This window comes from Physeter macrocephalus, chromosome 14 (genome assembly GCF_002837175.3).
Source record: "Physeter macrocephalus isolate SW-GA chromosome 14, ASM283717v5, whole genome shotgun sequence".
In the NCBI taxonomy this organism is placed as follows: Eukaryota; Metazoa; Chordata; class Mammalia; order Artiodactyla; family Physeteridae; genus Physeter; species Physeter macrocephalus.
In genome coordinates this window covers 65,524,624-65,552,150 of record NC_041227.1, presented here as the reverse complement: position 1 = coordinate 65,552,150, position 27,527 = coordinate 65,524,624, and the positions used below count along the sequence as shown (strand labels likewise).

At 44.3% G+C, this 27,527-nt stretch overlaps 1 protein-coding gene across 1 annotated transcript in view; it reads right to left on the bottom strand.

Moving 5' to 3' along the window:
* Nucleotides 1–26,769, bottom strand: part of HS3ST4 (heparan sulfate-glucosamine 3-sulfotransferase 4) — a 384,854-nt gene extending 358,085 nt beyond the window's left edge. Inside the window, exon 1 of the mRNA XM_024123596.1 lies at nt 26,036–26,769. Coding sequence (XP_023979364.1) covers nt 26,036–26,769 — 734 coding nt within the window. The remainder of the gene's footprint in view (nt 1–26,035) is intronic.
* Nucleotides 26,770–27,527: the final 758 nt, after the last annotated feature.

The following is a 27,527-nucleotide window of genomic DNA, read 5'->3' as shown; positions in this document are numbered from 1 at the left end:
GGAGAACAGTATGGAGGTTCCTTAAAAAAACTAAAAATAGAATTACCATATGACCCAGCAATCCCACTTCTGGGCATATACCAGAGAAAACCATAATTCAAAAAGACACATGCACCCCAATGTTCATTGCAGCACTATTTACAATAGCCAGGTCATGGAAGCAACCTAAATGCCCATTGACAGCTGAATGGATAAAGAAGATGTGATACATATATACAATGGAACATTACTCAGCCATAAAAAGGAACGAAATTGGGTCATCTATAGAGACGTGGATGAATTTCATACAGAGTGAAGTTAAGTCAGAAAGAGAAAAACAAATATTGTACATTAATGCACATATGTGGAATCTAGAAAAATGGTACAGATGAACCGGTATGCAGGGCAGAAATTGAGACACAGATGTAGAGAACAAACGTATGGACACCAAGGGGGGAAAGCGGCGGAGGGGGGTGATGGTGCTGTGATGAACTGGGAGATTGGGACTGACATATATACACTAATATGTATTAAATGGATAACTAATAAGAACTGCTGTATAAAAAAATAAATTTAATTAATTAATTAATTAACTAAAGTGTGTGCACGTGCTTCTCGGTGCACACATGTGTCTTTTGCCAGTTACAGTCTTCCATAAAACACTAGCCTGATCAGCAAGCCCAGAAGCCAATCATAATTCTGGTCATGAGGTGTACCAACTGGCATAATTCAGCTTTGAAGAGGCTCCCTCTAAATGGATTAAGTATGACTGAATGATACAGGTTCTCCCTGGGTGTAAATGGGGTGGTAGTGTACAGGCATTCTAGGAAGTGGAGTTAATTCTTTCCAAGTGTCTAGTCGATCCCCAAGGGATCTCCTCCACCCTGGGAGGACTCAGCTCAAAATTCTCAATCGGGGGAGGGAGGGAGGGGGAAGGGATGGATTGGGAGTTTGGGATTAGTAGCTGCAAACTATTATATATAGAATGGATAACCAACAAGGACCTATTGTATAGCACAGGGAACCATATTCAATATCCTGTGATAAACCATAATGGAAAAGAGTATGAAAAAGAATGTATATATGTGTATAACTGAATCACTCTGCTGTACAGTAGAATTTAACACAACATTGTATAAATCAACTATACTTCAAAAAAATAAATTTTTTTAAAAACTCTCAATCAGAAACAACACAGTATCAATATAAGACAGTTGAGGTGTTTTCTGATGGGTATTTTTCTAAAATACCTTAGACACCTGCTAATCTTTACTTTTTTCCATTATCTATTTTAATTGAAGTAATACACTCAGAGGATTTTAGAAAAAGAGACATGCACGCTGTCAAGGATTTATACTAGACGCCTCTCTGCAGCTTGTTTTTTCTCATCAATAACAGATCTTGGAGTTTTTTCCACGGCTATATGCACAGTGCTGTCTCATTCTTTTCAACAACTGCATTGTATTCCTTCTGTGGGTAAGCCATAACTTACACAACCAGTCTCGTACTGAGGTACACTTAGGTGGCTTCCAATCTTTTGCCATTAAAAATAAAACAACTCGTACACACCTTTTTGTTGGACAATTAAGATCTCTCCAAACTGAACACAGAGTAGTGTTGTTCTCAACGGAGGCATATAACTGTTCTTACAGAGATGCTATGATCCAACTCAAAAGTAAGGACAACAACTAAGATATAAACTGGACCAACAGAGAGCAGGGACATCTGAAACAAAATCTGTCCTGAAAATTGTACAATGCACGGTTACTGCATCTATACTCTTTCTGAGAGAATCAGAGGATCCATGGCCAAGGACAATGGAAAGAGCCACAGGATCTAAAGAGCACTGTGCAATGTTTAAAATAAGCACTTCTTTTTGGCGGTGTACGAGAGAAATATAAATGCTAAACCTCACCTGCAGAGCACACTGCGTGGGACATTAACATAATACAGTTTAGACACAATAGCAATCTTCAGTCATAGAGCAGACTTCCATCACTGCCAAAAACATTTCTCCCCTCACTGTTGAATGCTGCTGTGAATTTCATCTGTGACTGAGATTCTAAGATAACTCAAAGAATGTAGTTTTTACGTGTGAGGGCAGGGAGAACTGGGCATCCTCAGACACAGGAAGCAAGAGTGTAAATATTTATATAAGCTTCCTGGAGGGAAATTCAGCAATGTACACCAAAAGCTTTAAAAATCATGCTCACCGCTCACCTTTTGACCCAGTAATTATATGCCCATGTATGCCCTGGAATTCACCCTAAGAAACTCTGTGTGTGTGTGTGTGTGTGTGTGTGTGTGTGTGTGTGTGTGTGTTCTGTACCCATTTGTTCACTGCACTGTTTTAGGACCAGAGAAACACTGGAAGCAATGTAAATGTCCACCTGTAGGGTATCAGTTAAATACATTATAATGTATTCATACCATACAATGAAAAGTACACAGCCAATAAAATTCATGTGTTAAAGGAGTAGTTTGAAAGCTGTGGGTCACAAATCATTAATGAGTCATGAAACCAGTTTTTGTGGGCCATGGACAGCTTTTCATGTTTTTTTTATTTTATTATTTTTTTGGACAGCTTTTTAAATAGAAGAATATCAGAGTGCATCACACAAAGTAAGTGTCAGTATGGTTTCATGAAACTTTTTTAAATGCATGTGTGTTTATTCTGGGTCAGCATATAAAATGTACTTCTTACTTTAGGATATAGTAAAAAAACATTAAAAAATAAAATTGAAAACCACTGTGGCAACAGAACATTCACTAGTATGGAAATATGTCAACATTCTACATTTAAGCGGGGGAAAACAGATTAAAAATTATATAGTATAATCCCAAATTTGAGATAATACCAACAATCAAATGTGTATATGTGCACAGAAAAGAAACATTCTCTGGATAGTAGTATTATGGGTGAAGGTAATTTTTCTCTATTTTCCCTACATGCTTCTGGTATTTTTCTAAATTTCCTATAATTTCTGTGTATTATATTAATAAACAGAAAAAAAACAGAGGCTATCTTCAAATATGGTTTTGGTAAGTATGTTAAGTATTTTAAGATGCTCCAAAAATGAGTCAAGGGTGACAATAAATGAATGAGGTGACCAGGTAATCATTCCACCCTCTGACACCCTCCTATGAAAAATCTTCTTTCAGAAATGTTGCATACCAACACATTGGGACAAGCAGCACGGTCCTATAAGAAGGTGCACAGGAAAAGTAAAATAATAGTAGTTCAGAACTGAAAGTATTCTTATTCTGTATCACAGAGTATACACAAGTGACTGTTGTTTCTATTAAAAAAGAAAGGAAGGAAGGAAGGGGGGAACGAACAGAAATAATGGAAGGGAAGAATGAAAATGAAATGAAAAGAAAAGAAAGTACCAAAAATATCTGATATGTTAAAAAAAGAGAGACAGAGAAAGAAAACTTGTCTTTAATACATAGCAGCAAAAAAATTGGACAAAGCTTTCATTTTATGACTAGAGGTTTCAGCCAGCCAATATCGTCCTGAAGTTATTAAATTTTAAAATGCCCAGGAACTCAATAAACCCTTTTTTAATTCATAATGAGTTAATGAAGTGGCCAATGACCTGACCTCTTTTCAAACTGGATGAGGGATTTGATGAGTCAGTGCTAATTCAGGTTCAGGGGATCACTTCACTGGTAGGAAAACACTGTTACATTTTTTTTTTTTTCTGAGGAAGGGGCTTTAGTATGGAAGCATAATCATTAGTGATGCTATTTAATCTTCTGTTCACCTCAGTGGTACCCCAGTGAGGCACATAACTAAAGAAATTACTCAATGTTAAACAAGGAAATGGCAGCTTTTCTGTATGAATTCCATTTCTTCACTTTCCAAATCTTTCTCAAGTAGAGATGGGACCCTGTCCTCCAAATGTTTATATTCTGTTGGGGGAGACAATGGCAACTCCTGGATTTCTATTTAAGTAGGTGATGTAGAGGTTTAGGCGGCTTGGAAGAGAATGCTTGCTGATGGAAGTGATTGGTGATAAGACTTAAAACCACCCTTCCTATTGTCACTCAGACGAAACATAAATAACAAGATACGAAGAATATTGGGAAAAGAGTGTGCTAACTCAGGAAGAGTAAAATCACTTCTAGGCTGAAGGAGAAAAGCATTTGAACCTCACCAGTTATATTTTGGGAATAAAAGGTACAAAATTGTTAGACAGATGGACAAACCCATCCTTTTGGATGCTACTGTGAAAATCTGGAGCCAAACTAAGGCTGATCACATATGATTTCCAAAGAGTATATTGGTCAAATTTATATCACTTTTTTCAAATCTTCTGATTTGTGTATCCCTAGCATCTTGCAAAGCACTGGGGAGAGCAGTTATAAAGTAATTATCCAATATTAGATAAATACAGTTGCTTGATATTTTAGTGGAATCCAATAAGGATTTGAGGAAAGAAACATAGATGCTTAAGGAGAACAACTGGTATACCAAAGGCACATGGATTAATTTGTCTACACTGATAGATAACTGACTTCTCATTTTAAAAAATCTCCACATTATCTGCTTTGCTTTATTAGTATTTATTTTCCAGAGCTTTGCATGTGTATCTCATTCAATCCTTGTAACTAACCTATAAAGTACATACTATTAATATCTCCATTTTACAGATGAGGAAACTGAGTCACGTATCAGTTTAGTAACTCATTCAAGGCCACACAACCATCAGGTCCCACAGCCCATACTCATAGCCAAGCAGTTGGCTCCCAAGCCCATGTTACCCTAGTGCCCCCTATTTCCAAAGCACTCTAAACATTTGGCAGATGGTATCTTATTCTTTCTCCCAAAACCACTTGAAATAGCTTTTTAAAATAATGTGACCCTCCCCAAGTCACTGTATGCCCTTGCTGGGTATTGTCTGAGAGACCAAGGTAATTTCCCACAAGGCCAGCTTTATTCCTCACTAGCTGAAAAGCAAAGCAAATGAAACAAAAGAAAAGGATCATGAGGGGTTCTTTGGGCACATTGTGTGTTGGACGTAAACAAATAAAATGGTTTTAATAAAGGGATGGCAAGTGAGAACATGTATCAGTCACCTGGTACCTTGGTAGACCAGATAACCCTCCTCATGGAGTCTCAGAGACATGAAGGAGGAAATGCCCTTATGTCCTGGGTTTTGTACCTTCCGAGATCCGATAGAGGTCTGCAAGTTTTAATGAAAACAATTTGCATTGTACGGTGCCGAAGGTAGCAGGCTAATTTTAGGGTGGAGTTGGCTGGTTAGTTTTATTCTCCAAAAAGTCTGGTTATGTCAACCCACTCCCAGTAGAGTCCCCCTGACAGTTATCTAATAAACTCGAATTTCCCACTGCCAAAACATAATGCTGACAACAAAGGGTCTTTCTTCAGCATTGAAGAAAACTGAGTGCATTAAGGAAATCTGGTCACAAAAGAACAAGGAGACATATAAAAGCTCCCCCACGTCTTCCATGCCTTCCTTCCAGCTTGATGTTTCTTGTCAAGAGAAGGAAAACTCTCAGTATAAATATGCATTGGAATCATAAAACAAATCCACCCAGTACTTTTGCAGAAAAAGAGAGAAATAAAAAGAGGCTCCAGGACAAACATCTAAGTAAAAAATATAAAGTGCTTTTACCCCCTCATCTCACGATGTGCCCATCTCTTCCACTCTCCTCTTGCACTGAGCAGTACGTACACTTTACAGAGGATGCCAGCTATAATCCAACAGATGTCACTGTGAACATGGAGGAGAAAATGGCCAGGAACAGCCTCTCAAGGGTTGTCTGCACAAAAATACACTGACTGGCTTTGATTTTCAGTGCCACGGTCAACTAGACCAGCCCACATGTGAGCAAAGGAACTTGTTCCTGCCATAACCTGGGTCAGGTGAGCTGGGAATGCTAATTCATTTAGATGAGATTTGTGAAAAATATTGCTTTGAGTGAAAGAAGGGTATATCTCATTGCTATGCAGGCATGTATTGTCAGGGGGAAGAAAAGCAAAAAAGACTAAGGTTAGCCCGTATAAGATAGTCCTTCAAGGGCTTCCCTGGTGGCGCAGTGGTTGAGAGTCCGCCTGCCGATGCAGGGGACGCAGGTTCGTGCCCGGGTCCGGGAGGATCCCGCATGCCGCGGAGCGGCTGGGCCCGTGAGCCGTGGCCGCTGAGCCTGCGCGTCCGGAGCCTGTGCTCCGCAACGGGAGAGGCCACAGCAGTGAGAGGCCCGCATACCACACACACACACACACACACACACACACACACAAAAGATAGTCCTTCGAGGCAACCCTCAATCCAGAATATGAGTGTGCCTCAGGGATCAGCACGGTTAGACTGCAGTTAACCCCTTCTCTGTAATAATCCACACTGAAGTCACGTTTAAAGAGAATCATGTCATGTCACCATCAGATGTGTATGTATCACATCTCTCTCCTCCAAGCCTTCACATATTCTGTTCTTTATGCCCAACACCCTTCCCTCACCATTGACGCTAAGCTTAAATGGCTAACCCCTACAAGTCCCCTACTTCTCAGCTTAGGTGTCACTTCCCTTGTTTTATCTACAAATGTGCCTGGCAGATAGTAGTGAATGAACAGATTTTTTTAGAATAAATGAACAGGACCCATTTGTGGCCAGTGGGTGTAGAGGAAATATACCAGGGTCTTCTAGAAGGAATTTTCACCCTAATAAAAGGCAAGAGCTGCCTGAAGAATAAGCCTTTTTGTCACTTTTCCTCCCTTCCTTCTTTGCATACTCTCATGCAAGAACATAATCCCTAAAGCTGCAGCAGCCATCTTCAGATCACGATGTAACAACCCACAGTTCAAAATCCAACAGGCTAACATGGCAGAATGGAAGGATGTAAACAGCTTGAACCCTTCATAGCCTGGTAAACTGCTGACTCTATCCTGGAACCACCCATCTGGATTTCTTGCTAAGTGAAATCTAAATATCCTAAGTCACTGTTCATTAGGTTTTCTCTCGCTTACAGCCAAAAGCATTCAGACTGACATATTCTGCACTTATTAACCTAAATTGTGATTGGCATTTGCTTGTCTGTCTTCTCACCTAGACTGTGAGTTTCAGAAGGATGAAAGTGTCTTGTTGTTTACCTTCTTCCTGGCATACAGCAAAGAATGGGATGCCTTAAACATCTGTTAAACGAGAGACTCATTTCCCTCACACCTGCCTCCCCCAGTTCCCAAGAACTAAAACTCGATGCTGACCCATTTCTATCTTTCTGAACCTTTAGAGGTATCTTTGATGTTAGATCTGGCACCTCTCAGTTCTCAGAACGCTATGACACATCTTTAAAAGTCAACTCTTTTTCAAGCTTTCTCTAAGTCAAATGGATATTTTTCAGACTTCAATTTAGAAAATCTCTTAGTGACATTCAACATGGTCGATCACTCCTTCCTTTTTAAAATCCATAGTGCCATAAAACTGATTTGCTTTCTTTTTTATTGAAGTAATATTGATTTACAGAATGGAAGAAAATATTAGCAAATGATAAGACTGACAAGGGGTTAATATCCAAAATATACAAGAAGCTCATACGGCTCAATATAAAAAAAAAAACAAACAAACAACCCAATCAAAAAAAAATGGGCAGGAGACCTGAATAGACATTTTTCTAAAGAAGACATACAAATGGCTAACAAGCACAAGAAAAGATGCTCAATATCGCTAATTATGAGAGAAATGTTACCCTTCGAAGAAGGGTAAAGCTCCAGGAATAGCAGGTGTCCATCATCAGGACAGGGAAATTCCATAGGTGTGCTTCATAACGTGTAATCAGGGGGACAAGAAATAAAGCTGGGCTTAAGGAGGAGCCAGGATTCAGAAGCTCTTCTACTCCACACCAGCCACCCTGCACTTTACAAAGGCCGGTGTGGTATGCATGTCACAGAGCTTTGTAACAAGGGGTGATGTGATTTGCTAAAATTTCAGCCAAAGTACTGTTCGTGGAAACACTTTCGCAAAGCCAGCTGTCAACCTGAGGGGGGTTAAAGGTTCTTCATCAGGAACAAGAATGTGACCACGATTTCCCTGAGCAAAACAGCCCCTGCGACCAGCCCCTCCCTGCAGACATCCCACAACCAAGGCAGCAGGTAGGACGCATTCCTAAATAAGATGCCAGTGAAGAGATGTTTTCCCTCCCTCACAGGGCTTTGAAATAGCCAAGCCTGATGGATTTTTTTTTCCTTCCCTTTCTTTTTAAAAAATATAGAGCCCAGGGCAAAGCTCATACCTATGCTGTCCCAAGAAGAGGTAGCTGAGTCACTGGGTCTCTGAAGCTGCCAGCTCACAGCAGGGCTTGGAAAATCAATACCTCTCTCCGAAGTTATCCAAAGCACTGAGACCTTTAAACCAAACTCCAGTAGATAAACACTATCAACAGTCTTTCACAGCATTAGGAGATGTGGGTTTATTTCCCAAACAGCCTTGAAATGCGACATCGAGAGCTGTTCTCTAAGATGTGGACATGCGGAATGTGGCTGCAGAAGTGGTTTCCAGAGAATCACCACTCTGTCTGCCAAGAGGAACAAGAGACAGCTGGAATGTGGATAGAACACTCTCTCAGCATTACAGCTGTGTGGCTAAAAGAACACGCCCTAAATGCCTATGTTGGAATCCAGGTCGCATCCCTATGGACCTGTGTATCTTTGGGAATCACTCTTCACCTCTCTGTGCCTTAGTGTTCACCTAAAACCAGGTACCCTAGCTCAGCAGGGATTGCTGTGAGGATTCAATAAGATAAAGGAGGGACATGTATGCACTGGGGTTTTCTTTTAATCCTATAAGCACATCAAGGAAGTTAGCAGTTGTTATTAAGAACGCGTATTATGCAAAAGCACAATTGCTAGAAAGGAGAAATCACAAAAGTTCACTTCCCACCTGACCTGTTCGTTTTGAAATTTTGCCTTTTTCTGAACCAAGAGAGAATCTGGAAGAGGTCTTCAGACTCTTAAATCACAAGAAAGCTGGAAAAGAACTCTCTGAAAACAAGGGTTCAAATATATGAGCCGGCCAGAGGCTGGATGGCCAGCAAATATTTTTGTGTCTCTTCCTAGTTCCTCCATCTCTACCTCCAGCAGGTAAACCCTTCAAGGGAAGACTCCTGTGGCTTTCTTTTGGGGGGAAATGATGGGGAGGGACCCTCGGCAAAGGGGGACCCATCACTGCGTGCTAATGAGACTCCCCCAGACAACACAAGGTACCTATTTTTAAACAAAACACCAAGACACTAGATTTGACCCCAAAAAAACTCCCCAAAATGTAGATTTATTTTTATGAAAAGTCTTACAAAAGCATAAAAAATTAAATCACACTTTATATTCTAACATCAGCCTTACCTTAACTGCAAAGAGGAAAATGACATAGAATCAGGGTTGTTCTAGAAATTCTGGGCTATCTAGTTGTCCCATTAAGGCTGATGAAATGCCAGATCATTTCTCCCTCTTGACTTGAAGTGAATCTGGGCAGGAATCCTTCATGTGATGAAACGATTTCACTTGCTATTTGAAGAATTTTCTTGTAAGATATACAATCTCTTTAAATTTTCCCAGGCAGCTGCTAAGGGTTGCTAAGGAAGTGATGGAAATAGAAAATATTCTAAATAAATAATTAGTGATTTCTGAGGGGCAGGTACTTTAGATATTTTTTTCAGATGTCATGCATCTTAGGTACTAAGACTGGACAAGTGGCTTGTCTTGTCTTCCCTCCCTATCTTCTTTCCTTCCTTCCTTTCTTTCTGTGTTAAGGAAGATAAAATAGTTAACTAATAAGGACTTACTGTATAACACAGGGAACTCTACTCAATAATCTGTAATGGCCTCTATGGGAAAAGAATTTTAAAAAGAGTGGATATATGTATATGTATAACTGACTCACTTTGCTGTACACCTGAAACTAACACAACATTGTAAATCAACTATACTCCAATAAAAATTATTTAAAAAAAAAAAAAAAAAAAAGAATCTTCAAGCAGTGAGCTGGAGAGGGAGCTCTTGAGCCATGGTGTGGTTGAGAGACACAGAGGAGGACCCAGGCCCTCCATCCCCACACAAGTCAGCGGAACTCTCGGTGTATCTGTTTTAGTCTGTTGTGCTTTAGCAAAAGATTATGTCTGAACAGAAGAGTCTTAAAATAGACATCTGTGGTTTGGGCACCAGCATCCATTTCCGTTCTTTGATAACCATATCCTGGTTCTGTTTTGGGAAAATGCCCGCATCTCATCCTCCGGTGCCCCCAGGGGAAGCACCCCGCCTCTGCTCCAGAGGGGCGGGTACCTCAAGCCTCACACCCACTCTGGCAACAACAGCTGGTTGCAGGATGTGTGTGTGACCCCGTAAGAGGCAATGAGACTTCAGCAGACACTTCTGGGACAAAGACGGCACATTTTTCCTACTGCATTTGGGGTGAGAAGACTGCGCTGGCACCCACTCCCATCCACAAGGGGAAAGGTTTTCAGAAAGCAGCCGACCACCTCAGAGGCAGTAAAATCCAAAAATGAGAGATCTGCTGACACTGTTTAAGCCCTAATTAAGCCATTCCCACCCATGACTTCTTAAATATATAAGCCGTTCAACTCCTTTTTGGTTCATGCTTGGTTCAGATTTTACCAGGAATTTCTGCGTGTTAGAACCAGAAGAATCCTAGACAACAGAGTTCCACAGCTACACTTCAAACCACTGGGAAAGATTTCCTTTAAATGTGCTCTAACATATTATGATTGGGGGCAATTTCTTCCTCCTGGTGGAGGAGAGGGAAAGAGACATAATCCCAAGAAATCTAGGAGCACTAAGGTCAACAGCTGAAAAGTAAACCAGAAGAAGGGACTCTCGACACAGCAATCCATACATGAATGAGAACCAGTGAGTACAGAACAAACTCATATTTTATCCTAAATAAGAAAAGCAGTGGTTCTGGGTAAGGTCATGGGGTTTTTGTTGGCTGAAATCACCATGCACTTTTCAGTCTAAATAGGCAGTACACTTACTTAATATCTGGCATATATGTTATAGTAATAATTTCTAATATTAAATGTCTTAACATATATTTTTGGAAACATGGTATGTTCATTTTGTTTGTCCACATTCAGACATTCATAGCTAAGAAGGAAAGAAAAATGCCACCTGGCAATATATTCTCTGTATCTGAACACAAATTTTAAAAATTGGCTAAGAAGTGGGTAGAGAAAAAAGATAGCCAAATGTATTTGAGTTTGTTTGTTTTAAACAGGCTCTAAATATTTTGATGTCTGTTTCTTGTTTACTGAAAGTGAACCTTTTATAAAGTCTCTAATTTTGCAGGGGCAAAATATGCAGGATTAACCCAAGCTGGAAGGAGTCTGAAACCATTCACATCTTTTGTTTGTTTGTTTGTTTTTGTTTTTGCGGTACACGGGCCTCTCACTGTTGTGGCTTCTCCCATTGTGGAGCACAAGCTCCGGACACGCAGGCTCAGCGGCCATAGCTCACGGGCCTAGCCGCTCCACGGCATGTGGGATCTTCCCGGACCGGGGCACGAACCTGTGTCCCCTGCATCGGCAGGGCAGGCGGACTCTCAACCACTGCGCCACCAGGGAAGCCCCATTCACATCTTTTATCTCAGGAAAAGCCTTACTGTACTTTGAAATGAGTCTATGTCACATGACCACCACCTAGTGGTGGTGTACTTAAATAGCAGGAATAGCTGAGAGTTACATAAACATCTTTTAAATGGACCCCAGCACTGTCATGGTCATTTTGATCAGAACTAGATCTTCCCTCCAGGATGGTGGAATTAAGAACCAGGAAACTAAGAAACCAGAAATCTAGGTAAGAGCAGAATAACTGTGGAATTAAGCAACTGCTGGTGGTAACATTGTTTTTACCAGCATTTTCCAATGACTGGACCTCTTACCACTAAGAATACACAAAGTGAGTCCAGGTAGTACAAGAAAAGGTCATATTGAGGAGGGACAGTTGAGCAGAGGCTCAAATGAATGAAGAGCAAACCATGCAATTATCTAAGAAAACAGCATTATAGGAAGTGGAGGAGGCAACAAGTGCAAAGGCCCTGAGGCAGGGCCATGTTTGACTTCTCAGGGTACAACAAGGAGGTTAGTGTGGTTCAGGCAGAGAAGCAAAGACAAGAAGGCAAATGAATGTGGTTGAAGAGGTGGGCAGGGGTCAGATTCTTTAGGGTTTTGTAGATCATGATTGGGACTTAGAATTTTTTTCTACGTTGACAAAAAGCCACTGGAAAATGTGAAGCAGGAGAGTGATGTGGTCTGCTGTATGTTCTAGAAGGATCACTTACTCTATTCACTGTGAAGAGCAGACTACAGAGGTCAAGAGTGTTAGCAGAAATAAGAATAGAAGTCTACTGCAACAGTCTGGGCAAGAGATGCATGTGGTACCAAGGCAGATTGACAGATACAGAGATAGATAGGTAGACAATTATCTATGTATACAAACATAAATGTGTGTATGTATGTATGTCTCTACCTCATCAAACACACTTATAGTAATGATACAGTCTTTACAAATATTGAAGAAAATTATTTTTCATGTAAAAAAAAAATCAACATAGGGCTTCCCTGGTGGCGCAGTGGTTGGGAGTCCGCCTGCCAGTGCAGAGGACACGGGTTCGTGCCCCAGTCCGGGAAGATCCCACATGCCGCTGAGCGGCTAGGCCCGTGAGCCATGGCCGCTGAGCCTGCGCGTCCGGAGCCTGTGCTCCGCAACGGGAGAGGCCACAGCAGTGAGAGGCCCGTGTACCACACACAAAAAAAATATCAATATAGGCGAGTATATCTATATGGCAAAAAAAAAAAAAAACCTGCAAGAGTAACACTTATGACAGACATTTAGAAGACACCAAACTCTCAATACCAAAATATACTATTAGAAAATCAGGTAAATTTTATGTGTTCCTCTAAAATTTCCTGTGACCTCCTAAAATAGTTCCGTGTTCCAATTGCGAAGAACATTATACCTACTCAATTTATTTCATCCTTCCAACTGGATTCCCTTCTTGATGGAAGAGAATAAAAAGAGGTCTAGTACGACCATATCCTTGTGTTAGTTACTTTGGCAGATAGCTGACCCCAGACTCATTCTCCCCTCCTTCTTGGGCACAGAGAGAGAGACACTCATATGGTCCCCAGAATCCTCTGCAGTTGGATCTGGCCATGCACTGGAATTCTCACCAACAGAAGGAGAGTGGAAGTCATGAAGGTCATTTCTGCTACTTGCTTAAGAGAAAACTGCTTCCTAGACTTTGCCCTCTTTGCCTGACTGTTGGCTGGAAGGTAAATGGGGTGGAGCCTCAGCTGTGATCACGCAGGAGAAAAATCCTCTAAGGCAGGGGTTGTCACTCAACCACAGGCAATTTTGCTTCCCAGGGACATCTGGCAATGTTTGGAGGCATTTTTGGCTATTCAAATGAGGGGTGAGGAGTCAACTACTGGCATCTGGGGAAGGCAGAAGCCAGAGAGGTTGCTGAACATCCTACAATGCACAGAAGAGCCCCCCACCACGAAGACTTTCCTGACCCCAAATGTCCACTATGCTGAAGTTGAACAGCTTTACCGTAAGGCCACCTTCTCAAACTTTGTGCAAAATTATTCCCCAAGTATCTTCTTGAAATGTAAATCCTGCTTCCAAAAGGTTGTGATGGGATCTGAGATTCTTCATTTCTAACATGCTCCCAGGAGGATGACAGAGCAACAAGATGGAAAGAATGGGGCTTCCCTGGTGGCGCAGTGGTTGACAGTCCGCCTGCCTATGCAGGGGACACGGGTTCGTGCCCCGGTCCGGGAAGATCCCACATGCCTCGGAGGGGCTGGGCCCGTGAGCCATGGCCACTGAGCCTGCACGTCCGGAGCCTGTGCTCCGCAACGGGAGAGGCCACAACAGTGAGAGGCCCGCGTACCGCCAAAAAAAAAAAAAAAAAAAAAGATGGAAAGAATGGAACTTGGGTCTCTGAGTGGTCTCCCTGAGCACAGCTGCTCCAGCAATCCAGTCTGGCTGGAGCGTCCATGCAGGGCTGCTACTCAAACATGCACACTTGAACTCACTGTTTGCAGCTTGTGTTCCTTCTGAGTGGTTGGTCTCCATGCAGCAGCAATCGCTACAAACTTTGAATATCGACTTTCATTATGAGGGAGAAAAAAATCATTATCTTATTTAATCCACTGTAGGTTGGAGTCTCTTTGTCGCAACAGTTCCGTTTTCTCCCTAACTAATACAGTGACCATCTGCAAATAGTGGACAGTGGCATCTATGTTGCTGTTTGGCAAGAGACCAAAGAGCCCCGGAGATGATACTCTCCAGAAAAAAGAGAAAAAGCAAAGGGAAGAAAATAAACAAGATGGCGACTTCTAAAGATATGTGGGAAGAGTGTTTTGCTGCCATAACAAATGGCCACAAACTAACTGGCTTAACATGCTAGAAGTCAGAAGTCTGAAATGGGTCTCCATGGGCTACAATCAAAGTGCCAAGAGGGTTGCATTCCTTCTGGGAGTTCCAAGGAAGAATCCATTTCCTTTTCTGTAACTTCTGGAAGCTGCCTGAATTCCTTGGCTTGTGGCCGCTTCTTCTATCTTCAAAGCCAGCAACAGCAGGTTGAGTCCCTCCCGTCTGCCATCCCTCTAATTCTCTCTCTTCTGCCCCCTCTTCCATTTAAAAGGACTCTTGTGATTACATGGGACTCATCCAGATAATCCAGGATAATCTCCCACCTCAAGGTTAGCTGTTTAGCCATCATAAGTCCATCTGCAACCTTAATTCTTCTTTGCCATTTAATGTAGCATACTCACAGGTTTTGGAGATTAGGATGTGGTTATTAGGAGGGTACGTTATTCTGCCTTCCATAGCTTAGGAAGTAGGCTACTCAGGCAGCCAGAAGGTGGGAATTTAATATGCCCATCTGGGAAATGCAGAGAGGGTGCACAGGAAAAAGAGATGACAGGTCATTTGAGAGCAAAATGAGAGAATCTTCTGGTCACTCCCAAAGCTCGTCAACTGCAGGGCAATCCTGAAAAGCAAATGTGTCCTATAGCTTTTTATGTTTTTTCAGTATGAAAGAATGATGCATCAGTGGTCATGAATCAGATAAAAGAATTATGCAGACAGAGGTTCTCCAGGAATTCTCAGGATATTTATGCAGTCTGCCCTCCCATGTTTGATATCCATGGTATATAATAGTTTCTGTAAATTAAACTTCTTAATCTAACTTTATGATAAGAGTGCTTGTCCTGTATTTCAGGTACTCCCTGGAGTGCAACATTCCAGAAAACCAATTACCTGGGGGAGTTCATGAAAACGTGTGTGGATTAACAACAACTACAGAACGTACACAAAGCAGATGCGAGCACATCACCGTTATTCTACCCTTGCAAAATCACTGCAGGGTTATTAGAAACTGTTATTCCCATTTTAGAGATGAGAAAACAAAGGCTCAAAGGCTAAATACTCTCTATGCACACAACGCAAGGTAGACACAGAACTCAGACTCCAAATCTTTAATTTCTGATTTTAGGTTCAGCTTTCTTTTCTAAATATCACAGAGCTCCAAGCAGGCAAACTGCCCTATGATAAAGGCACTCAAGCAGTTTGACTCAAATTTCCTCAGCTCCGTGGACACCCAAACCTCCAACGCCCTGTATACAGAGGCTTTAACCTGGAGGCAGAAAGGTGTATCTGCACCTATAGTGAGCAACAAATCGAACACAGCCTCGATGTAATTGTTTGATTATTAAATGGCAATAATGTCATTTTGATAATGCATTTAGAGAAACACCATCCAAACTACTCCTGGAGCATAACAGTCTATCAGGAATAATCCAGGTTCTTCTAAAACTTTGGCAACTACAGCAACAAAGGCCAGGAACCAAAAGCCACCTGTTACAATGGAAAGACACCTGCCGTGTGACCCGGGGACCGTCACCTGCCCTTCTGAAGTCTCTTTCTCTTTATTTGTAACACTGGGATAAGACAGTATCTACTTCACGAGGCTGCCGAGAAGAATAAATGGGATAACGTGGTATGCCGCTGGGACCTTTTGGGGAGACTGTCTAGCCCACACAGCTTGTTTGAGTGGGTTTCTCTTTCTTGTACCCAAAATAGTCTTGCAAAAATAGTACGTGAAAGAGCTGAGAACAATCCTTAGCCAGAGTTCCCAAGGAATGTGTGTGTGATTTCTTTGCAGAAGCCTGGGGTTTTCAAAGAAAACAGCACAAAGAAGGTACCCCTTTCATTCAGTAAGTCACTGATTCAGAATTAGTGATGAAGAAGCCACCATTATGTATTGCCTATCATGTGCCAAGTACTGTTTCTGGTTCAGAGTACTGGCAAGGTCATGCGGGACAAGACCCTGCTCCCCTGTACTTGACCTTCTGGGGAGGGAGAGGTAAGTCATTAGGATGATTTGGGAGAAGAAATGCTCTGAAGAAAATAAAACAGTGTAACAAGCTCAGAAGTGGAAAAGGGTCTTTAAATTAGGTAGTTAGTAAAGGTCTTGGGGGGGAGCTGAAATGTGAGTCAAGATCTGAAGGACAGGTAATGAGATACCTGCAGTCGAGGGATCTGGGGACAGAGAATTCCCGGAAGAGGAAACAAGAGATTTAAATGCCCTGAAGTGGGAATGAGCTTGGTCCCAGAACAGAAAGGGAGACACTTCCATGGTCTGTTTTGGGGGCAAAACCCCACAATTAGCCTGTCCTGTAGGTAGGCCATGCACACACAGGAAACCAAAACCTTCTAGCACAGAAACGCTGGCATTTATTATTCGCCCCCAGGATGCTGGAAGACAACCCTTCCAGTGGAAAAGAGCTTGGGGACAAATGAAAGGAAATGCTGGGGACTTCCCTGGCAGTCCAGTGGTTAAGACTTGGCCTTCCGATGCAGGGGGTGCCGGTTCGATCCCTGGTCAGGGAGCTAAGATCCCACATGCTCGTGGCCAAAAAACCAAAAACATAAAACAGAAGCAATATTGTATCAAATTCAATAAAGACTCTTAAAAACATGGTCCACTTCAAGAAAAAAAAAAAAGGAACTGCTGTATGTTTGGAGCCAAACACCTGGGTTTGAATCCCAACTCCACATCTTGAGCAAGGTCCTTGACCTCTCTGTGCCTCAGTTCCCTGACCGGTACACCATAAGCAATCACAGTACCTGTCTCACCAGGCTCCTGGGAAGACTGAATGAACCCACTGCTCAGGGCAGAAGCGGGCATATACAGTACGTGTCCACCACCACGATTCTTACCACCCTGCTACTGTGATTCTTTCAGGTCCAAATCTTAAATCTTCATCTCCCCGTTCCGTTAAATAACCATCATTTGTCTGTGATTTGTTTTTTGCTTTGTAGCAACAGGAGTGCACCTAAATTTACTAATTTACACCAATTCAACTGTTAATCCTCCCCTTGGCACGATCCTACCACCCCTGAATTTGGGATGTAAAGCAGCCAGCACCCACCCTCCACGAGGAATTCTAACACTGTTTATGAATCTGAACAGGAGTGGTCGTCTTACCATCCTCTCCTCAGTCAAATAAAATGTAGAAAGTAAGGGACTCCTACATGTGAAGTACAACATTTTGGCCATGTTCATAGAGACAATATCTTCAGACCACTCTCAAACACACCTGACCTCAGTGTAGTAGCAAAGATCTCCAGTTAAAAAGGGGAGGGGGGGAAGGAGAGGGGGAGGGAAAGCAGGAAGGGGGCGGGGAAAGAATAAAAAGAAGTGCTATCCTAGAGAAAGAGCTCTCTTTCCACTTACCGTTTTCTTCTCTGACACCCCTAAGTATTAAAATTTTGTTCTTGCGAGTCCCTTGCAATTCGTGCTAAATTTATTCCTAGTTATTTTGTCTCTTTGGTTGGTTCTATAAATAGGATATTTTCTCATTATATTTTCAAAATGCTTGGCATAGGCAGATAGGAAAACTATAGATTTTGCATAGTAATTTCCTCACATTAATAAATCCTATTATTATTTCTAATAGACTCATGGGTTGGGGGGATTGCTTATCTTAGGTTTTCCAAAAAAAGATGAAATTACTGGCTAATGGTGATAATTCTAACTTCCCCGTTCTTATTCTCTTTTGCATCTAACTGCATTATCTATTCATTCCTGAGCAATGGTAAATCATAATGATGACAGTGGGCATTCTGGTCTTGTTCTGGATTTAATGGGAGTGTTTCTAGCATTACACCATTAAACATGATGCTTGCTTTGGGTATGATCCTATTTTATTAGCAGACATTCTAAAAATCAGAAATAAATATTTAGTTTGATCAGACTTTTTAGCACCCATAAAATAATCGTAAGATTCTTCTCTAGATGAGAAGTGTTACAAGTAACTCACAGTATTTATTAGAGTTCCCAAGATCAAACCATCCTTTCATTCCTAGAATAAATCACACTTTGTCAAGACTTTAATTACCTTGTAATGTAATCACTTACATGTTCATTTCTCCACTCTGTGAGTTCTTTCAGATCACAGGACATGACTGATTCATGTTTGACACATAATTGACATTAAATACGTGTTTAACGAATAAATAAATGAATAACTGAAATAACAAGTACGTTTAACCTCCCCAAACTAACCATTTGTACGCCTTCCCCAGAGTGGATCTTTATATGTTTAATGAATATGTGGTTTTAACTGGTCCCTACTTCTTATATCACTTATATCAATAGAACCCCTGAACACCCCATTCTTTATGGGGAAACTACTCCCTATGGTTGTCCTGGGAATAACCCTGCTTCCCCTACGCTCACTATCGCCCCAAGCCGAAGGGGTGGCTACATCCCCCAGGCCTGATTAGAGTAACTACGCAATGACTGCTTGAGGATGGACCTGACCCAACCTGGGTCAACAGCATCTCCAGGAATTTCTCACAGAAGCTCTTAAGAAAAAATTTTTCCAAAAGAATTGATAAACAAAAAAAACGCTTGTCTAGGGTTGCTGCTTACCATCTTGCCTAAAATGTAGTGAGACAACCTATCTGAGAATGAAGAAAGGTATAGACAAACATGGCAAAGAATGGAAAGAGACAGAGACCTAGTGCCATTATTTGAGCCCCTGGATTCAGCTTTTCTTGAAGCCATTACCCCTCAGACTTCCTAAGTAATAAGCCAATAATTATCTTTCTTGGTTTATAATAATTTAAGCTCCATTTCTATCACTTACAACCAAAAAATGTGGCCTAATTCATGTGTTGCTTTGTTTTCCTCCATATATGCTTTATACATTCTTAAATAAAGGTTGAAAAAAAAGTTTTTTAAAAAAAGGCAATCCTAACTAGTGAGCGTTAAAAAAAAAAAAAAAAATCAACCGCCTGCTTTTAATTAATGGCAAGATATGCTGAAAGGCTCCCTTAGTGAATTATAATTTCAGAGTGAAATTCCCAAGACGGTTATAGAGGAGCCTGTTAAACCACAGAAACCAGTGGAATCGAGGGATTACTTTAACAGGGCAGTGGTTCAACCAGTTTCAGAGATATCATCCATTATGCAAAACCAAAACCTTTAAAACTTTCTACTGTGCAACCCTAGCAATCCCTCATTCACCTGAAGTCTGGAGGCCTCTCTCCTGACTCAATCTAAAAGTAAAAATGCTTGGTATGAGTCACAAAAATAAAAATAAATAAATCATGTCATGACAGCTAGAGAACTCCCCAGCAAAAGCCGCCAAATCTCAAATCTCAAGACAGGGAATTTCATGGGACCTTCCTGAACCATCCTGCATTCTCAAAAGCTTTCAGATCTGCAGGAAAACTGAAGGCAAGCATGCCCTTGGGCATCCTAAATATCCCTGTACCTATCGGCGCAATCAGCATCAATTCCTACCACAGGCTCAAGAAAATGTCAGTGGGCCAGCCCAGAGAGCCTAGCCACTTCCCCACCCCATCCCCTTTATGGAGAATTCTGGTTGCACTTACCTCCTGCAATCAGACTCTTCTCCTTCAGTTCAAGTTACAATAGACCAAATTCTGGAATCTGGTTTTGATTATTCTCTGGAGAGCTACTTAAGAGCTGCTTCAGGGTTGGAAATCCCTCATTCAGGCATAATCTTGAAATAAAAGACTATATTCAAATGAAAAATGCATTACCGCATTCTCTTTAGGGCCTTCTGTACTGACAGGCGGGATAAAGGGAAAGAATGGAAGGAAAATGAAGAAGAAAACCAAGGGGGAAAAGGAAAAAATGGGAGTAAAAAAGGAAAGAAGGGGAGAGAAAAATGTATTATGTCACAAACTGTGTAGGGCGCTTTGAATGTCATTTCATTTCATCCTCACATCATCCCTTCAAAGTAAGTACTACTGAGCCCATTCTGCAGATAAAGAAATTGAGGCTTGGTGATATTGAGTAATTTGCCCAAGGTCACACAATGAGGATGCAGTGGATTCAGGCGATTCAGGCTCAGAGATACAAACACATGGCTCCAAAGTATGTCGCTTCTACTTGACTAGCTTCCTTCTTCTGAAGAGTCTAATACAAGTGTTTGTTCTAGAACCAAAATATTTCAGTGGTTGAATGGACCCTATGAAGATAACATAGCCTCATCATCTAAGTAACAGAGAAGGAAGGAAGGAAGGGAGGAAAGGAGGGAGGGAGAGGGAGGAAGATATTAATGAACCTCACATCCAGTGGAACTAGTATGTGGCAAAGAAAAACCTAGAACCCTAGAAAACTTTCAGGTCTTACTCCATCCACGTGACCAGAATCTATTTTATAAGTGCAACTGACCTAAACTGATCAAATACAGATACTCCCGATTAAGCAATGAACAACTGAGAATTTCCCCTCCTTCAAGAAAATGTTCACTGGGAACAAAAGGGAAATTTATTTGCGAATTGTCTTTTTCTGTTTATATCCAGTTTATATCCAGTTCCTGTTTATATCCAGTTTCCTTTGTTGCTCTTGCAACATATCTCAGAGGTACTTCCCCCATGCTGTTGCAAAATCAGTTAAGAGGGAAAATATCTAAACTAAAATAGCACAAGTAAGCCACAATTCTGGCAACTGCAGAGGGTGTGGGTATGCCAGGTACTTTCTGAAATGAGTTTAAACCAAAGGTCGCTAACCAGTAGCCAGCTGGCTGTATCCAGCCCACAGATGTGTTTTGCTTGTCCTGCAGTGCTGGCCTACACCATGCTTTTAAGAAATCTCAATCTGTTGCCAACATTAAAAACCAGGCCACTTCACACCAAAACCTGGATTTCCAGTTTCTTTTACCAAGTGGAAGACCTGGTTCCCCTGATGCCACATTTGCACGTGGAAAAGGGTAGCTGGAATATAGCAGTAGCTGCTCCTTTGGAAAGAACATCTGTGACCCAGTTTCTCCCTACCTAGTCTATTTCACTCTTACATATTATCCGCATGAGCCCTGAAGGCATCTGAGTTGGTGACCCTTGGTTTAAAAGGTTAAGCAGATGTAGATTTCAAAGCCAATCATTATTAGACTTTCCCCAAAAACATCCCCAATAAGAGCCTCCAGTCAATATTATGACAGCTGTGACAGAAGGTAAAGCATGTGAGACCAAAACTCAGTAGTTGGGTTCATCTAGATTTCTGCTCTAGGATACTCATTTTTTGTTTAGAAAATATATTCACTTTTAGTATTTCATTTATTCCTCCTAACAACCTTGCGAGGAAGGAATTACTCTCAGATAAACTGAAGCCAAGTGATGTTATGTCAGTTATCCAACCCAGATCATACAACAAGTAAGTTGCAAAGCCAGGTTTGAACCCAGTTTTGCACAGCTACAAACACTGTACTTCTGGAATAATGAAAGAACACTTTGAAAAGCCATGAGGCTTGTTTCTACCTCAGAGCCTTTGCACTTGCTGTTCCCTCTGCGTAGAAACCTCTCCACCCAGGTCTTCACGAAATGCGAGGATCTTACTCTTTCATGACATTTACACCACCTCCACAGAGAGGTTTTCCCTCATCATTTGATTTAAAATAACACGTGCACGCACATTTGCGCGCACACACACACACACACACACACACACACACACACCAATTACTTTCTAGGCCGCTGCTACTCAAAGAGAGGTCCAGGAATCAGTAGCATCACCTTGGAAATCAGAAATGCAGAATCTCAGGCCCCTTCCCCGACCTACGGACTCAGCAGCTGCACGTTAACACCACCACTCCCCACCCCCGCTCCCCGTGTTTTGTGTGCATTTGAAGTTTAAAAAGCACTGCTCCACAGGAGTGCTGCCCGGTGGAAATAAATATAACAGGAGTCACAAGTGTAAATTTTAATTTTCTAGTAGCCACATTACAAGAGTAAGCAGAAAGACTTGTTTGTTTGCTGTCTCCCCTTCTCCCACCCCCACCCCCACTAATACGTCAGTTCCAAGAGAACAGGTGCTTCACCTGTCTTGTTCACCCCTTTACCCCCAGCACCTAAAACAGTACACTGTGCACATATCAACTACCATTAAATGTTTGCTGAATGAAAAGAAGGAAGGAAAAGACCTTGATAGCACTCTATTTACCAGCACTTTGGACAGATGTGGCTTCAAATGTCAGCTCAACCACTGGCCAGCTGAGCAACCTCGAGCAAGTTGTTTTACCCTCTGGGAGCCAACTGTAAAGCGGAAATGCTGTTCTTTTGCTCACAGCCTCATCATGCCACCCAGATGTGATAATACGTCTATAAAACGCAAACCATCACAATAACAGGCGTTCAATATGTGCCAGTGCCTTATGCTGCCCTCCTTCTTTCTCTCTCTGGACACCACGTCCGAATGATGCGGTGGACCACTCTCCTCTGGGTAGCACAAGCATGACTACTGAACGCCAGCTATTACCCTCCAGCCAACAGGATGTGTGTAGTAACTGCTGGCAGTGAAGACAACTTGAAACCATGGAGGGTCACTTCCTGTCCCCCTACAGCTGAGTGGCTTCCAAAGCAAAGTGGTCGCAGTCACCATACAGTCTGTAATCCACGAGGGAGACCACAGCTCAAGTCATTTCCATCACTTTAATGAGTTCTGCCGTGGCAGCCACTTGGCCTGCCACAAGGTCCCACCCCTTAGAGGAGTTTAAGGTCTCTGCCCAGTGTGTATTAGCTCATATTGAAAGGCGTATTGTGGCTTTGCCCTTTTAATTTTTTGAGGGGGGGGGGATGGAGAGTTTAATCTACCACCACTTATTAATCACTGGCCTGTGTCAACCCACCAAGTGAGGCTTGCTGTTCCATAGCTTTAACACACCCTAATCCATCAGTCTATCTTGTCCTGCAAATCTGATGCATATGTTCTAATCGCAAATGTGTTTTTAAATCACATTAGATCAACAGCATAGGCGAAAGCAAAACCCGGATTTAGACATAACCGGAGTGACACCAAGGAAATAAAACTGGGGCTGCTTAGTTAAATATGAGGAAACCCTTGCCAGCTCTGCCGAGAGCAGCCCCAATTTCTTCTTTCTCTCCCTCATGGAAATCACAACAACCATGATCACCTGCAGAATCAGTCGGCTACTGGGAAGCGCATTGAAATGAAAAAGAAAAACAAAACAAATAACGGGAAGAGGGGATCAAAACACTTAATTAACCTGTGAATCTCTATCAGGCAAATAGTAGAGTAAGATTCCAGATAAGGTACACTGCATATGGGGAGGAAATGTAACCACTTAAGTACAGATGCCACCATTTAAAAGATTGGCACCAGGGAACCAGGAGGAAGGGTTTCTGTTACCGGTTTGAATCAATGCCAGTGCTTTCTTTCTACGATACAGTGAGGATGCTGTCCCCTCTTCCTACATGGGAGAGGGAGAGAAAAGCCTTAAGAGATGCAGCCAACAGAAATCCCCCAAATGCCCTCAAAAGACTGCTGACCCTGTTAAGGCCAGAGAGCTATCCTAGGATCCAAAGGGTTTCTGGGAGTCATCTCAACAGCCAGGCTTGGGTGGAAAATGATTCCTCTACGTTAGATAGAGTCTCCTCCAGCAACTCCAATCAGCACCACTAAGCATAATGAGGACCTACCATGGGTGTGATGCTGGGGGAGGAGATGAGGGATACAGAGATATCACATGGTCCTCTGAAGTGAGGATCAAGGGAACCCAGTTCCGTCTGCATCTCTTAGTCCTATCGGGCACTGAGCCCCAAATACCACAAGTGATGGCTGAGGGTACCACGGATCTTCAACAGCCATGTCCTGACAGCCAGGCAGTTTACATACCTCCTTTTCCCAGCTGCAGAATAAAAGAACGTAAGAAAACCTGACATCTTCTATCTTTTCATTCAGAAAATGCTCCAGACCCTACGATGGGACTTCCTGACATGCAGTCGCCGCACACTCTTCGTCAACTTTATTTTAACTCATCCAAATAAAACATCCCCTTCTCCATTTCCAGCTGCGGTAAAGCAACCCAAACACGTGTTGGAGAGATTTGATTTTTATGCCTCCCTCTCCCCCAAAGGGCATTTGACACTTCTCACAAGATACAGGGCTTTAAAATTAGAATTGGAAAAAGCCATAGTTACCCTCTTAGGGCAACGGCTGCCTCACAGCAGAAACCAGAACATTCCTACAATCAACAGTTAAACAACTGAAACCTTCCCAGACATCATACTTTTTTTTTTTTTTTGCTGTTGTTGCATTAATCATCCTAACGCCTTTTTAATTATAATTGCAAACTGGAAGCCATGGCTTGTGATGTTATAAATACTGATTTTCCAGTTAAATTAGGCATTTGCTGTTTTTTATTTTGATAGGAAGGGGCTGTTTGAAGCCTCCTAAAATATTGCAATTAGTTCTCTCTGTTGAAACAGACAAGACATGAACAGACGCATTTGCTTTTTCGGTTTAACGTGCTGGAATGTTTATCCCTAAGTGTACTTCTCTCAAGCTTTGAAAGCATAAGGCATATTTTTAAAACGGAAAGAAATCAATCACAATACACACATTTATCATATATTTCCAAAGTTAAGTTATTTCTAAAACTTTCCTAGGCTGTAATTTAAACTTAGAGAGCACATCTCTTCAACAAGAAGGCGACTTGTCAGGAAACAATCCTTATTTTACTTATTGGCTCTGTTAAGATGATAACATCACTTTAACTGACAAAGCCTGTGTTTCTGGTTGACAATTGCAATTAATTACTGAGATACAACCGAGATGGGGCCAGCCATCCAGATCTGTTTTCCAGAGAAATTAAAAAACAAGAGGAAAGGCGGGGGCGGGGGTACGACGCTGGATTATTAATTTATTTTACCCACACTTAACTTACTACTCCTCTCTTCTCCCTTTCCCTCAACGCTGGCAGACGGAAAAGGAGGGAGATGAACAATCAACTCACTAGACACAAGCTCCAATCTGTTACAAAGGAGGCACAGGTTAGAAAGGGCACAGGTGCACGGCATGAAAACTCTTAGGGCACCAACTGTCATGGAGGCACGGATACTCCTGATGCAAAATCAACCCAGTGTTCATGCAGCCCAAGAGGGACAGAAAGTTCTGGAGATGGGGGACATCCTGAGTCTTTACTAGAAAGCCCAAACTCGCCAGCATCATCTTTTTAACTGCTCCCTGTTCATTTTGCTCTGAACTGAAAACACTGGATTCCAGCCACGCAAATGCGTTTGAGGCCGATTTTGAGAGATTCCAGGGGATCCCAAAGCCCTCTGGTCAATCTAGCTGTCCTGCTCCATTCCTCAGCGTCCCCAGCACAGAAGCGCCCCGCCCCGCAAGAGCCTGGGTTAGGAAACACCCCGGGGGCACGAGGGCTGGGGATTCCCAGGCTTGGAACTAGGCAGATTCGGAAAGCAGCTCCCTGGACGAGGAGCCTGAGGCAGGCAGAGGAGGGGGACCCCTCTCTCCTCGCCCTGGAATTAAGTGATCCCTGGCTAGCCTCCAGCCCTCTCCGCCGCTCTCCCAGAGCAGCCCCGCCAGGGTGCGCAGAGCCCGCGCGGGGTTAAGCCCTCTCGGGACGCTGCCCGGATCCCCAAGGGCCAGGGGAGCGGCAGCTTCCCCTGCTGGTCTCCCCTACGCGCCTATCCCATCCGCCGAGCTCGGGGTCCTACCTGTACCATTCCAGCCCCTTTTCATAGTTCCTGTCGAAGAAGTGCGGCTCTACGCCCACCGCCCGCACGTCCGGGTGCACTCGGATCGCCTCCAGCAGCGCGCGGGTCCCTCCTTTCTTGACCCCGATGATAAGCGCCTGTGGCAGCTTCTTCTCCCCGTAGTCGGGGGTGCTGACGGCGCCGCCCCTCACGCTGCTCCCGTTGGCCGCCCTCCGGCCTGCGAGCTCCTCGTCGGTGGTGCTGGACTCCTGCGCTTCCCTCTCCAGCAGCGCGCTCTGCGCCGTGACCATCTCGCCAGAGGCCAGCGGGGTCCGGAGCCAGGCGTCCCGGGCTCCCCCGCCGCCGCTCGCCAGCCCCCAGCCGTCGGCCCCGGGGGCGGCGGGCTGCTCGGGGGGCTCGGGCGGCTCCCCGCGGCTCGCGTTGTCCGGCGGCGGCGGCTCGGGCGGCTGCAAGGGGGCGCCGAGGCGCACGGGGGGAGGCGGCAGAGAGGGTGGCGGCGGGCTTGGCGGGGGCTCGGCGGCGGCGGCCGGCGGCTCCTGCAGCGCCAGGGGGAACTGCAGGGAGCCCGAGCCGCCCAGGAGGCTGTAGCACAGGTAGGTGACGGACAGGGACAAGGTGCACATGAAAAGCAGCTTGCGCGCCGGCGGGCCCTTAACCGAGGCGCCGGGCGGCGGCGGCGCGGCGAGAGGTGGAGGCGGAGGCGTTGGCGGAGGAGGTGCGGACCACTGGGCCATCGCGGCTCCCGGCTCGCGGCGGCGGCGGCGGCGGCGGCGGCCCCCGGCGCTGCCCGGACATGGTTTCAGCCGCCGCCCCCGCCGCCGCCGCCGCCCCCGCCGCCGCTGCCCACCCGCCCCCGCTGCGTGGGGGGGTTCCAGCCGCCGCCCCCGCCGCCGCCGCCGCCGCCGCCGCCGCTGCCCAGCCGCCCCGGCTGCATGAAGCGACGCCGCTGCGCCCCCGGCCCTGGCCGCTGTCCCGCTGCGCCGGGGGGGAACCCGGCCGCATGGCCCCCCTCCCCGCTCTCCTCGCGGCGTCCGGGGGGCCCCCCACCACCCCCCTCAGCCTCTGGCAAGGGGCCCGAGGGGGGCGCGCGGACCCGCTGGCTGCACCTTCTCCGTCTGCAGCGCCCCAGCTTCCCCGGATCTGCCGCGGCTCCCGCTCCAGCTTCTGCTGCCGCCGCCGCGCGCTGTTGCAGCCCCGAGTTCCTTCCCCGCTGCTAACTTTCTGCCGGCAGAGAGGAGAGGCGCGGAAGGGAGGCGGAGGGGGCCGGGCGCGCGCCCCGCGCCGCCGAGGGAAGGGGGAGTGCGCCTCGCGCGCCCCTGCGGAGGGGGCCGCGGGAGCGGAGGCGTGCGCTAGGGCTGGGGCACCTGGGGAAGCGGAGAGCGTACCCCCCGCCCCCCCCGCTCGGCACGCACTCGCTGGAGGTGTTCCCCGCCGCACCCAGCGTGCTTCCCCTCCCCTGGGAGCCTGGGACGCCGGGTTCTGCATCCTCTCC